This window comes from Monodelphis domestica, chromosome 7 (genome assembly GCF_027887165.1).
Source record: "Monodelphis domestica isolate mMonDom1 chromosome 7, mMonDom1.pri, whole genome shotgun sequence".
Taxonomy (NCBI): domain Eukaryota; kingdom Metazoa; phylum Chordata; class Mammalia; order Didelphimorphia; family Didelphidae; genus Monodelphis; species Monodelphis domestica.
In genome coordinates, this window is record NC_077233.1 from 137,574,269 (window position 1) to 137,588,556 (window position 14,288).

The following is a 14,288-nucleotide window of genomic DNA, read 5'->3' on the forward strand; positions in this document are numbered from 1 at the left end:
TCTATTCTCATGACACTGTGCTTAAAGTGCACCCAGAACACTAATGCAATACACACCTCATAAAATTGGCTGTTAATACTCAGAACAAAGGATAAAACGTCGAGTACTTTAATGCGCACAGCACTGCGGGTCTCATTCCTGAAGGGAGAAGAAGCAAGTGCAAATGAATTTACTGGAAGACAAGAAAACAGATGTTTGCACTTTTTCATACTTAAAACACATACTGGCAACCTTCAGGGGACAAATTCTAGACCTCGAGAATTCACCAGGTAAACTCCATACTACAGCATGAAAGGAGCCTGCAATGTAGGCCTTACTCCAGTTTCAGACAGTAAATATTTGAAACAGATACCATTCTGATCAGAATATGACTACATTCTGCAGCCAGATTGGAATCCAAATTTAACAGTAGAGAAACGTGTATGAATGCAAGTTCTGGCTATTTTCAAAGAATGATAGTCTCTGAGTGTCCAAAATGAATTCAATAGCTTTTTAAATAAAATCTCACCAACTGGAGAGTAAATCTTTACCGATAAAAAGGAAATCTTCCCTTCCTGATATTAAAAATTCACAAAACCATACCAGTAGCAACAACTTGAGGTCCAGGCATTTAAAAAATCAATGGTGTCATACTCTATCCCTGAGGTCTCAAATTCATGGATTCAAGATAAGTTCTGAAAACAATAGTTTTGAAGACTTTACCTACCTGAAGAATCTCTCCATTAATAACTGTAAGTTATGAATCCAGCCATCTTTGGCAGGATGAATAGATTGAGCTCTATACGTTATTAAGTTTAAAAGAGAGGATTCCTGTTGAAAAGAAGAATATTTTGGTATTAACAAAATTGCTTCAACCATCAATTTTTTTCCTCTCACAGAAGCAGCTTTTAAGTAAACCTGTCCTGTTGCTGATCTGGAGCAGTTCCACAAGTTGGCCAGGTTAGATTAACCTCCTGGAGGCCAAGCTCCAGCAAGGACAGGCATCAGTGAGAGCTGAGATCCAAGTGAGGAAGAGAGAGGCGGAGCTTGCTGTGGCCCCAGTATTTAATCTCTTTGATATGCAAATATACACAATACATAGGGATGATTATCATTGGTCAATGACAAGGTATAGGTGTGGTTTATCTTAGCCAGGTGAACACAAAGAAACCTGTTTTCCCACCTAACCTGGGGGAAGCTGGGGTCAAGGGTCAGAGGCTTTCCTAGCCATGCTCAAGACTGAGCATGCTCTCTTCTAAGACAATCTGTACATACTAACTGTTTCCCTTGCCCATAGCTAGGGGTGGACTGCTACAAGAACAAAGGCAGTAAGGCAGTGGCAATGAAAATTAAAGGAAAAAATTTAAAAATCTCGGTCTCAAGTTGTATTTGCCTGGGGAAAAAAAAATGCTGGCTACAGTGTGGGAAGTAAATGTGCTAAAAGGCAGGCGAGCTCCAGGGTGGCAACACAATCTCAGAGCCTGCCCCTTCAGCTTCCTCCGCACAGGTGGGAGGAAATTGATGGTTAGGCTAGCACTGTGCCCTTCAACTGGCATATGATAATTGGGTTTCACAGAAATCTCGGTCTATTTCCCCAGTGGAACATAAATCCTGCAAAATTTGCATCCAGAATGGCATGCAAAGAGCCAAACCAAAAAGCTACCAGACCTTCATGGTCAGTGGCTCCTTCAGAGATGGGACCTGCCATCAAACTGCCCTCAACTCCCTACCTTCATCCCACCTATGTCCTACCCACAGAACATATACTCTCCCAACAGCAAGGAATCATGAAAGAGAAGGTTCCAGAAATGAGGGATTTGGAGAAAATGGTTTTACCGGCCGCTGATCTGCACATCTCTCGACAAGTTCAAAGAATCTCTCCTCTGAGCCATGGAACTCATTCTGATCACAGAGCTCTTCCACAGTGGTCAACAAATCATGAACAATGGTTTTGAGCTCTTGGCTTTCTATACTCTGCAATTCAAAATTGTCAAGTGGTTTATGTGCAATCAAGATAAGATTATTTCAGTTACTCCAAGCCTGCTAGACTCTTACTCTCTACAGACCAAGTTTAGGACAAACAGCTCCAACGCTCTATTCTGCATTTCCCTCTTCCCTTTCTGTTATAGCCTGGGCACAAATGTAGTGCTTACAAGTGAAAGCAAGGGCATGACCCCATGCTGGTTTGTTTCCCCGAGATAGCCCAGGCCAATCATAGGAGATGATTAAGCAAGCAATGAAGGAAGGAGGAGAAGGCATCAGTGGAATTAACTGCTTTGACTACCAAGAGTTATGCACCATTTAAGGCAAAGTATCTCCTTGATAAGCATTCTTCTACACTTCAACCAGGGATTTCAAAACAGACTCCCTCAGAACAGAAATGGAGTGACAACTAACACTAAGTAGCAGCAAATAAATACTGCTAATCCATCTAAGCAAAAGCCAGCCCTTGACTGGGCAAAGTGGAGATCCCTTGACTATGTTGCCTAAAGCCTTTTCTTTTCTCTTTTTTTCTTAAACACTTACCTTCCATCTTAGAATCAATACTGTGTATTGGTTCTAAAGCAGAAGAGCAGTAAGGGCTAGGCAATGGGGGTTGTGGCTTTCCAAGGGTCACACAGTTAGGAAGTGTCTGAGGCCAGATCTGAACCCAGGACCTCCTGTCTCTAAGCCTGGCTCTCAATCCACTAAGCCACCCAGCCACCCACCCTAGTGCTTTTTCTTGCCTCAAAAAGCACTTCTGTATCAGTTTTACTCAGTTCTCATTACATGTAACAACACTGAGGCCTACAGGACTATTTTGTCTGCACACCTCTGAGATACACGATAGGAGTGCCAAATCTAAGATCCCTCTCATTTAAACATTAAACCCTATGCAATCACCAAACCAAAATACAAAGGGTAGCTACAAGTTATAAAGTATGATTATAAATTAATGTAACTAGTTTTGTCAATTTTTAAAAATATTCATTAGGACTTCTATCTGTGCAAATAAGTATTATCCCCTTCAAGGCAACCCTTTGGAGGCTATACATTTATTCTATTGAAGCAGGCTGCAGACCAGGTCTAGACCTTTTTCTGACTTTAGTAGGTTTTAGAGCCAATTTATGAATTCCATAAGAAAGCTGGTTCATTACTTTGTAGTTTCTTAAGGAAGTAGAAAGAACAATGTATTATTATTATTATTATTATTATTATTTTAAAACCCTTACCTTCTGTCTTAGAATCAATACTGTGTATTGATTCCGAGACAGAAGAGTGGTAAGGGCACAGCAATGGGGGTTAAGTGACTTGCCCAGGGTCACCCAGCTAGGAAGTGTCTGAGGCCAGATTTGATGTCTAGGCCCTTCCATCTCTAGCCCCAGCTCTCAATCCACTAAGTTACCCACCTGCCCCGACGAAGAGCAGTAGATTTAGAACTGACCCCAAAAGTCAATGCTTGGCTCTCCTGCTCTCCCCCGAGTGATACTAGGTAATTCCCTTAACCTTATAGACTCAATTTCCCCACATGTAAAATGAGAAAACCAGACTATTTCTTTTGTCTATCTAAACAGAATGCAGTTTCAAGTCTAGTTCCCAAGATGTAGGTCTTCTTTTACCAGAATTTCTGCTTCTTACAATTCATTTTTGGTCAAAAAATGCTTTTCTCAATAAAATTACCCACCTGATTCTCTGAACTTGGTTCTAAAAGTTGGTTATTTCCAAAATTTAAATTCACTCTCAAAAGATTAGGATTTGTCCTCATTGAAAGCATAGAAAAGACTATATATGACATTGATTCCTAAAGTTTCTGGAAACACCACAAGAGAAAGGGCAATTTTGTAACAACCACTCTTTAAGGGTGGCCACTCCCACTCTTATGGATGAATAAAATTAGCATGTCTATCAGAACAAATTAGCACTCATTTCTTTGGCTGAAATTTTCTCTCTGTACTCACCTGCAACTGCTGTAATAGTCGCTCAATAATCTTTAGAAGAATGTCCCAAGTAACTGCTTGTAGCTCCTTCCTGTACTTCTTCACAAGCCTGGTGATGGACAGGACTATCTCATAGGAAACCACCTCATTGGGACAAGTCATGGCCTAGAAAACAATTTCCTTTTCAATGTTCCAAAGTCTGAAGTTTCTAGGTCACTAACTTGAGGCCCCTAGTCATAATATCTCAAGATCATGGGAGCCAGATTCTTGAAAAGGAACACACTCACAACTCATGTGGTGCTGATTTAAACACTTCAACTAAAAACTCCTAGATATTATCCTCCGCTCTCTCTCCCTTTCCTCTATCTATTGCTCTATTCTAGTTAATAAGGTGGCCCTTCTCTTTGCCAAGGCTAATCCTTCTACCTGCATGTTCCCTGGATCCCATCCCCTCTTACCTTCTCTAGTAGACTGCCCCTTTAATCATTCCCATTCCAATCTTAAACTTCCCCCATCTACTGGTTTTTTTTCCCTACTACCCTTAACATACCCATGATTCCCCAATCCTTAAAAAAACTTTTTCTAGACCCTACCATCCCCTCAAGTTGTAACCCTTTTCCCTTTCTCAGTCAAGCTCCTAGAAAAAAGCTATCTATACTCACTGTTTACACTTCTCCTCCCCCTTTACCTTCAACCATTTGTAATTTGGCTCTTTGCTCAACTGAAATTACTTTTCCTAAATTACCAACAATTTGTTGTTGTTAAAACCCTTACAAATCAATACTATATAATGTTTCTAAGGCAGAAGAAGGGTAAGGACTAAGCAATGGGGGTTAAGTGACTTGCCCAGAGTCACACAGGGAAGTGTCTGAGGCCAGTTTTGAACTGAGGATTTCCCATCTCTATGCCTGGTTCTCAATCCACCTAGTTACCCCTTTCTGTTTTATTTTTTATTCAATCTGTTCATCCTTTTATAAGCACATCTCCTCTCATCTCCTCTTAAGTTCTTTGAGATAAAAGTCTGTTTTACTTTTTTTGTATGTGTCCCCAGGACTGCACCAAGAACTTGCACAATTCCCTATTCAATGTTCCTGCCACAGAAAAGGCACTGACTGAGTGATCATTCTGCAAATATAGGAATTCATTTTTATTAGAGTCTAGTTTTGAAACCTTATCCAAAATGGGGAAAGGGTAGATGTCACCAGTAACAAAATCATCTCACAAAGGAATGGATTTTGCTAAATCCCAAGGCTCCAGATTCTGGGGAACTAGTCGGCCCTAAAGCATACACGCACAAAGGATTAGAGAGGGATGGCTGAAAATCTTGACCAGACTATACCCCACACACATACACATCTGCCTTCCTGACAGTACAGCTCAGTGGAAAGAATGTGACTAGGACTCAGAGCCTGGCTGCCAGTGCTCATCAGGCTCCTATTACGGCTGAATTTTAGGAAACAATCCTCAACCTCCAGGAGTCTCAGCTTCTTCATTTGAAAGTGAGGGTGATACCTATTTCCTCCAAAGAGCTATTGTGAGAATCAAATGATGATGATGATGTAAGTAAAAGAACTCTAAAGGCCATAAAATGTAACACGAGCAATAAGGCAACATTATGACTACAATCAGGAGGCAAAACAAAATACAACAGAAAAAAATGTTGGTACCTAAGTGATATAAAAGGGCATATCACTAAAAAACAATTAGGGGCAGTTAGGTAACACAATGAATAGAGTGCTAGGTCTGGAATCAGGAGGATCTGTGTTCAAATCTGACCTCAGACACCTCCTAGCTATATATGATCCTGGGCAAGTCACTTAACCCTGATTGCCTAACCCTTACCACTCCTCTGGATTAGAATTTATACTAAGACATATAAAGGCTGCAACAGAAAGAGGTCCCTTTCACTACCAGGGTAGAGGGATAAGACCTGCATTTCCCTAGTGTAGAAACTTCAAGAGGAAGAAACACCTTCCATCAATTCAGGTTGGCATCTCACCAGAGGGCATTTACCCCAAAGGAAATCATTAACAAAAAGAAAGGTCCAATATGTAACAAAATATTCCTAGAACTTTTTGTAATAGCAAAAAATGGGAAACAGTAGGTATATGCCAATTGGGAATGGATAAGCAAATTGTGATCTATAAATGTAATGGAGTATTATACTGTAAATAATGGTAAATCAAGGAATTCAAAGAAACATGAAGACTTGTATGAACTCAGAGGGAAAAAAAAGTTGAGAATGACATATACAATGATGACTACAACGATGAAAATCATACTAAAATGCTACTGAACTAAGGTTAATGGCAGTGATAAATTTTGAATTCCAGATAAAAAACAAGTATTTATTAAGTATCTATTATGCATCAGGAACTATGGGTACAAAGAGAAAAAATGAAGCAGTCTCTTAAAAGAGGAGTAAAGTATTAAAAGTGGGGAAGAGAGCAAGGGGATCAGGAATGGATTTGTGTAGAAGTGTAGAAGATGGATCTTGAGTAAATTTATGAAATAAAATAAAGGACTTTAAGAAGGGGAGATAAAGATACTATCTCTCTTCCTTCCTTCCTTCTAACACTTACCTTCCATCTTAGAATCAAATACAGTGTATTGGTTCCAAGGCAGAAGAGTGATCAGGGCTAGGCAAAGGGAATTAAGTGACTTGCCCAGGGTCACACAGCTAGGAAGTGTCTGAGACTACATTTGAACCCTGGACCCCCCATCTCTAGGCCTGGCTCTCAATCCACTGAGTCACTGATACATTCTAAGAAAAGAAAAACAAAAAAAATCCACTCCTCTTGGCAGATAGATGATTATGAGTGACAAATGCTGATTACAATACTGGATATAGTGGAATTTTGCTGATAGATCCAGTAAGGGTATATATTTGGAAATAATTTTGATATTAATTTGATATTAAATTTTGATATTAAAAGGACAGAAATAAAAGTTGAAAAAACTTTCAAAATTGCTAAGAATCAGAGAAACGAAAGCTAAAACAATCTTGAGATTTCATCTCACCCTCAAATTGGCAAATGTGGTAAAATGGGGAAATATTTAATGTTAGAGGGGCTATAGGAAATTTGTGATTGTTGTATCTGACTACATTTTTCTTAGCCAAGAAATCATAGTGGTTTGCCATTTCCTTCTCCAGTGTGTCCCCATTTTTTTTAAACCCTTACCTTCCTTCTTGGAGTCAATACTGTGTATTGGCTCCAAGGCAGAAGAGTGGTAAGGGCTAGGCAATGGGGGTTAAGTGACTTGCCCAGGGTCACACAGCTGGGAAGTGTCTGAGGTCAGATTTGAACCTAGAACCTCCCATCTCTAGGGCTGGCTCTCAATCCACTGAGCTACCCAGCTGCCCCCTTCCCCATTTTACAAGATGAGGAACTGTGGCAAAAAAAAAAAAGTTTAAATGACTTGCCCAGTCACAAATGACTGGTAATGGGTCTAAAACCAGATTTTAACTCAGATTTTCACTACTCCAGACCCAGTGCACTACACTACATAACTGCCCAATTCAGCTAAAAGGAAACAGGCATGCCAATTCACTATGAAATGGTGGTGCAATGAATTAATCTTACAGTTTAGAAAGTAATTTGGAGGGGGCAGCTAGGTGAATCAGTGGATAGAGATCCAGGTTTAGAGACAGAAGGTCCTGGGTTCAAATCCAGCCTCAGACACTTCCTAAGCTATGTGACACTGGGCAAGTCACTTAATCCCATTGCCTAGTTCTTACTGCTCTTCTGCCTTGGAACCAATATACAATATTAATTCTAAGATGGAAGGTAAGTGCTTTAATTTAAAAAAAAATTTTTAACCAAGAAAGTAATTTGGAATTATACAAAGAAGTAAAAAAATGGTTTACATTTTTCTGTCAGAACAAAATATATCATGTTTTAAAGCAATAAACTTTAGTTGATTGATTGAAGCAGGCATCCAGAGCTCAGACATCCTGATGTTAAGCTCCCCAAAGAAAACATTTTCACTTTTGAGCAGAGGCACACAGGAAAGACTGAGCAAATGTAAGCCCTTTCTCCTGCCATCAGAGAAATACTTTACCTCATAAAAAGAAGGCAATACTGACGTAGGTGAATTCTTGAGTGAATACAGTCTGTGAGCACCCCAGAGAGCCATCCCAACAAAGAATACTGCTCCTCTCAGCAAAGGGGCATCTTCCATGTAGGCTCTAAAATCATTTCCAAGCACAGAACATAATTATAATAGAGGTACAAAAAACATATATACCTAGTAGAGAGATTAGCATTGTTTCTCCCTGGTGCCATTACCCAACCCTCATCACATGGTCACATGGAACTCTTAAGAACAGAAGCTTAGACCCAAGAAAAGAATGGGGGTAGTAGGGAAGAAGGGCCACAGAAATGAGAGCCCAAAGCAAAGTTTAGCAGTTATGCAGGTATAGGTGAAAAAAGAAATAACAGAGCTTTGGGAATCATAAATAAAAAGAATAAATATGCTAGCCATTAAACAAAAGAAAGAAAAAAATCTTAGGTCTTGAATATAAGGGAAGAGGGAACTTATGAAGCAATTAAACCAAAGCAGCAGAAACATCAGTGGGTTTTGTACATTGTAGGGAGAAACCTTTAATAATTATGCATGCTTTCATTTATTTAAATGCTATGATCATTGGTCTCTCATTTTTCTTTAATATCAAACCCATATGATAAGCCTTTTACACACCTGTCCTCCATAATACGACACATGTTGTATATGGCACTGTGGCCTAAATGGGTTCCCAGAAGATTACGCATGAGCTGTTGAGTAACATATACAGATATAATTTATATGTGTGTATATATATATATGCAGATATGATTTATTTTTAGTATATACAGATATGATTTTGAAATGACCAGCATATTTTTCTATGACCTCAAGAAGTGTTGCTTTCTTTCATAACCTTGCTAAAAGCCATTGCAATAAAATTACTGACATATCTAACTTCTCAGTGACTTACTATATCCTTTTGCTTTTAATTCCATCCTAAAGATGAAGTGGCAGGAGTCAAATCTTGGGAATAATACACTAAACTCAGTTCCCCAAACTAGCAAAATGCTATTCAATTTCTATCAAATGGAATATTCTGTAGCTTCCATAAAGAACCAGACTGGAATTCATTTAAGACAAGATGGCCCTTACCCCACCCTCAATCCAAGTGCTTGGCTTATTATTTTATGTTGGGGAAAACAATTTTCCATAAAAACAGTTTTTAAAAATCCCAACCTTCCAGCAGGGCTCACAGAGCTCTTTGACATTGATGGTCCGGCACAGTGTGATGATAAACACGGGGAGGCTCTCTGAGGGAAGGCAATTATAACAAACCACAGCATCTAGGACCTGCAAGGAGACCTGTAATAGAAAAAGGATGTAGGGAGAAAACAAATAAAGGCAAGAAGATTGTATACTTTCTCTCATGGGATGACAGAAAGTATATGGCACAATACATATCATTAGGGTAATGATATCCAAATATTTTTTATGCTCCTGTTTTCAAGTCTACCAGCATTGTTCTATTACCCTTTACTTCTCACACTTCTAAAGTGGCCTAATCTGAGAGAAAACAGCACCAGAAACGTCCAAATTACCCAAAGCCTCCAGTCCAATAAAGGCAAATCAGAAAAAATGAAGAGCAGAGTTACTGACCTCTATGTCCACAGAAGATGCAGTACGAATGCAAAGCAAACAGATCATGCTGTTGGGGGAAAACAAATTCTTACCAGAATATTTTACAGGAAAAAGAAATGTTATTCAACTAACTTTCAGTAGTAGTTCATCCTACAGGGATGGGACCAGAACTCCATCTCTAATACTACTATGCACAGTCACCCTTAAAACACTCAGATAACTGACTTCTGGGGCTCCACCAACATAATTCCCTCATCTAGAGCTCGTGTGGCACTCTAGCTCTAGAAACACATGGAGAAAAAAGCCACCCTCAAATCATCAAAAAGATGGCAACAAAAACAGTAAAATTATTATCTTACTGGACCATTGAAGCAATATATTCATCTAGGTAACAGCTATTAAATTTGACCAGGTTCACGAGCACCAGAAGAAATTCTGACGATAAGCCAATATCCATCCACTGCAGGACAAAGTCAGCTAAAAGAGATGGAAATAAGACTGGTTAGCCTCTCACAGCATCAGGAATTCTTTCTCATCCATCCAATTTTAATTTCTCATCTAGAGTGCTATTCATCTAACAACTTTAATAACTTTACTCCAAATGTAGTTTTTTGATTTGGTTTGGTTTTAAAATTTGTACCTTCTGTCTTGGAATCAATATAAATTATTGGTTCCAAGGCAGAAAAGTGGTAAAGACTAGGCAATGGGGGTTAAGTGACTTGCCCAGGGTCACACAGTAGGAAGTGCCTGAGCCCAAATTTGAACCCAGGACCTTCAAACCCCAGACCTGATACTATCTGCTCTGCTTCCTAGCTAGGTAGCCCCTAGATACAGTTTTGAAAGCCAAACTATAGAAGGAAGTCAGAGGCTGGGTGGATTAAGAGGCATGTCTCGTGATGGAAAATCCTGGGTTCAATTACAACCTCAGACATTTCCTACTTCGGTGGTCCTAAGCAAGTCCCTTAACCCCTACTGGTTAGCCCTTAACACTCTTTTGCCCTGGAACCAATACTTAATCTTGATTCTAAGATAGAAAGGAAGGGTTTAAAAGGCAATCTACATTCTGGAGATGTTAACAATTTTGTTTTTTTGGTGTATCAGTGATTATTACACCATTGTGAGCATTCCTTCTAGGAGAGAAAGCCTCTCTAGTAGATGGTCCATCTTGTATAAATGGAGATTTTGAACCCTAGACTTCAATCCCCAGAATTCTTTGGTATTTCCCAGAATTCCCTATAATCTCTCCTGAGTCTCCACATTGGCGGGATCACAATTGGTATTTAACTGGCAGTAAAGTCTCCCGAGCTCTCTTCATCTTACTTTGCAAAGATGTAGAAAGTATAGTGGTAAGCTAAGTGCAGGGGTTTTTTAATGGGCTAATCAGCCATGGGCACGTGGTTTTTATTTTGTATCCTCTTGATTTCTAATAAACCTCATAAAATAAAATATTTTCATTATTAGATATAATTTAATTTTTACAATCTTCAATAACTTTTCTCATCTTGTATACTTCTTGTCTATGTTTTTCCAAATCTTCCCTGGGGAACCTATCTAACAATAGGTAGAGATCTTCCTTTTGCTATTTTTTTATCTTGTGGGTACCAATGCACCACCCTGGCTGTCCATCTGCTCCGTCTCACTCTCTCTACCTAACCAGTCATATGAGTCAATGATAATATCTTACACTTTATGGTATAAGGTATTTTACATATTTTTTATTTATTATTTATTACATATATATATTACATATATAGTGATCTTCATAATTACCTTGTGAGGGAAATAATATGTAAAGAAGATCTCAAGAGGTAAAATTGTCTAAGTTCATAGGCCAAGTGGCAAAGACCTAAGCAGCCAGATTTCACAGGTAAGCAACTCGACTGCACCACTCAGCAAGTATGTCAAAAAAGTGTGAGCTTACAACAAAAACCAGACTCACATGTGTTCCTGCCCCCAAAAGGAAACAACTGGAAGTGCTTCTCTAGGTGTTAGCAGCCAGCAAAGCAAATCAAACTGTTGAAATTAATCCTTGAGACAAACACATGTGATCTTTTCTCCTCACTTCCTATCCAGCATGTCAAATGCTGCTCCAGCTCATCTTTCAGGCTGATTCCAGAATCCTGTCTGTTTTGCATTCTGGCCTACTTAGTATTGAGACATGTGACCTTCCACTTCCCACCTTTGTGCTTTGGCATAGGCTATCCCCATACCCAGAATGCTACATTCACTCTTTCCCTCACCTGAATATGAACATCAAGAAACCGCCATAAAGAAAAATTCATATCATTTAGATGGAGCAGTAAATAAAATAAGGTTAGAAGAGCAAACAAGAGGATGAGAGAAACTCATAGAAAACATAGTCCAGCATAATGCCAACCCCGACCTAGAGATTTCACTGTTAGGTATATGTCCCAAGGAGGTCATATACTGAAGTTTCCATATACTGAAATGGGTATAATAAAAATTTTTGGTAGTAGCAAAGAATGAGGAATGGGTAAACAAACTGCAGTGTGTTTACCAAATACAAATGTAACAGAATATTACTATGCTCTACAAAATGATGGCTATGAAGAATAACGAGAGGCATGGGAAGACTTAACAAGTCGGGTAAGCAGAACGAGGGAAAAAACATACTATTATTATAGCAATGTAAATGTAAAGAACAACACCAAGAAAACAAATAAAACTAAACACTGGAAAATGGTAAACAGATTAAAAAGTGATAATGACCAAGTTTGACTCTGAAGAAGAGATATGAGAACACACCTTCCCTTTCTTGTAAATGTGGAAAACTACAGTTAATGCTGATTTTGATTGATGTGGTTGCCTTTATTTAGTTTTTTTCCTCTTTTTTATTAAAAAAGAAGTAAAGTTTCCTGGGAGAGAGGGGAAGGACATATTGGGAAATGTAGGCAATGTGAAAACTAAAGATAATAATTTTTTTTAATATATTATAAGGGACAGCTAGGTAGCACAGTGGATGGAGTGACAGGCCTGGAGTTGGTAGGACCTAGAGTCAAATCTGACCTTCAACACTTCCTAACTGTGATCCTGGGCAAGTCACTTAACCCCTATTGCCTAGCTTTTTAACTTAGGGTTGATACTGAGACAGAAGACAAGGGTCATTTTTTTAAACCCTTACCTTCTGTCTTAAAATCAATACAAAGTATTAATTCCAAAGTAAGTGCTGAGAAATTAAGTTAAAGTGACTTGACCTGGGTTACACAGCCTAGGAAGTGTCAGAGGCCACATTTGAACCCACATCTTCCCAATTCCAGGCCTGGTGCTCTATCCCCAAGCCACCTAATTGCCCCAAGTCAAGGGTTATTTTAAAAAGGTATTAAGTGACACAAGTAAAACCCAGTGGAATTGCACATCCACTTGGGGGGGAGGGGGGATGAATCATGTAATCATGGAAAAATATTCTAAATTAATTTATTAAATAAAATTTTTCATTTCAAAATAAAATAAAAATGTATTAAGTAGGGGGGTTCAGTGGACTGAGAGTCAGGCTTAGAGATGGGAGATCCTAGTTTCAAATCTGGCCTCAAGGCACTTCCTAGCTGTGTGACTTTGGACAAATCACTTAACCCCCATTGCCTAGCCCTTATTGTTCTTCTGCCTAGGAGCCAATACACAGTATTGATTCCAAGATGGAAGGTAAGGGTTTTTTTAATTTTTTTAAATAAAAAATTTTCTGCTGGATATTGGGAAAGTAAAGATAATAGCAAAATAATACCTGCCTTGTAGAACTTAATTTCCTACTGGGTGAGATACAACACACAAACCAGTAAATACAAAGTAATCTGATGAGAGAATATATACCAGTAACTGAGGGGCTGGGAAAGGCTGGTGTAGGAGCGTGCCCCTGAGTTGTGCTTGGATTCTACAAGGCAAAAGTGATGAACACATATATGGCAAACATGGTGACTGTGGGTACAAAAGTACAGAGGAGGAGAAACAATGTCATATACAAAGCATGATTGGTAGGTCAATCAGATGTAACAAAAACCATGTGAAGGAAAACTCTGAAATAACTGAAACTTAAAAATCAAAGCCATTCATCAGGAGTTCTTCATCCTCCTGAATTCTACCTTTCAGATAATGTCATCTTTCCATCCGCTCTTTTGCTCCAGTCTCAAAGAAGAGGCAGTCCTTGTCTTCCTTCTCCTGTCTAACATCCACACCTCTACCTGAGTCCAGGATCCCATCCCCTCCCCTTTCTCTGCTCAGTAGCTTACCTCAGGTTAACTCTCTTTACTGTCTACAGACGTGCTATGATCTTCCCCATTCTTATAAAACCTTCACTTGATCACACCGTCTCACTCAAATCATGACCTATATTTACCCCCTTAAAAATGAAGTAACTGAGATTTAAAGAAGTTAAGTAACTAATTTATTATAGACTCTTACCTTTTATCTTAGAATCAATAATAAGTGCCTAGGGAAGATTGGTAGAGAGGGGAAAAAACCTGAATTCAAAAATGTCAAAAAATAATCCTTAAAAAATGTTTCTACATGTAACTGAAAAAAAAAGAAAAAAGAATCAATACTAAGCAATGGTTCCAAGGCAGAAGAGTGAGTGGTAAAGACTAGGACAGTGATGGCAAACCTATGGCACAGGTGCCAAAGATGGCACCCTCTCCCCTCCCCCCACCCCAGTTCATTATTAGAAAGGCAGAGGGACTCAGGGGGAGCTGCTCCCCTCCCCCTCTCCACCACACCCAATTACATTTTTCCCATCCT

At 39.1% G+C, this 14,288-nt stretch overlaps 1 protein-coding gene across 12 annotated transcripts in view; it reads right to left on the reverse strand.

The window, feature by feature from the left end:
• Positions 1-14,288, reverse strand: part of TSC2 (TSC complex subunit 2) — a 67,287-nt gene that overhangs the window by 41,299 nt on the left and 11,700 nt on the right. For all 12 annotated transcript variants that reach the window (XM_007499381.3, XM_056805595.1, XM_007499378.3 and 9 more), the window contains exons 6-14: positions 9,902-10,019; positions 9,561-9,609; positions 9,141-9,266; positions 8,598-8,671; positions 7,959-8,085; positions 3,918-4,061; positions 1,816-1,953; positions 707-810; positions 57-138 (exon numbers count right to left, since the gene is read on the reverse strand). In XM_007499381.3, coding sequence (XP_007499443.1) covers positions 57-138; positions 707-810; positions 1,816-1,953; positions 3,918-4,061; positions 7,959-8,085; positions 8,598-8,671; positions 9,141-9,266; positions 9,561-9,609; positions 9,902-10,019 — 962 coding nt within the window. The remainder of the gene's footprint in view (positions 1-56; positions 139-706; positions 811-1,815; positions 1,954-3,917; positions 4,062-7,958; positions 8,086-8,597; positions 8,672-9,140; positions 9,267-9,560; positions 9,610-9,901; positions 10,020-14,288) is intronic.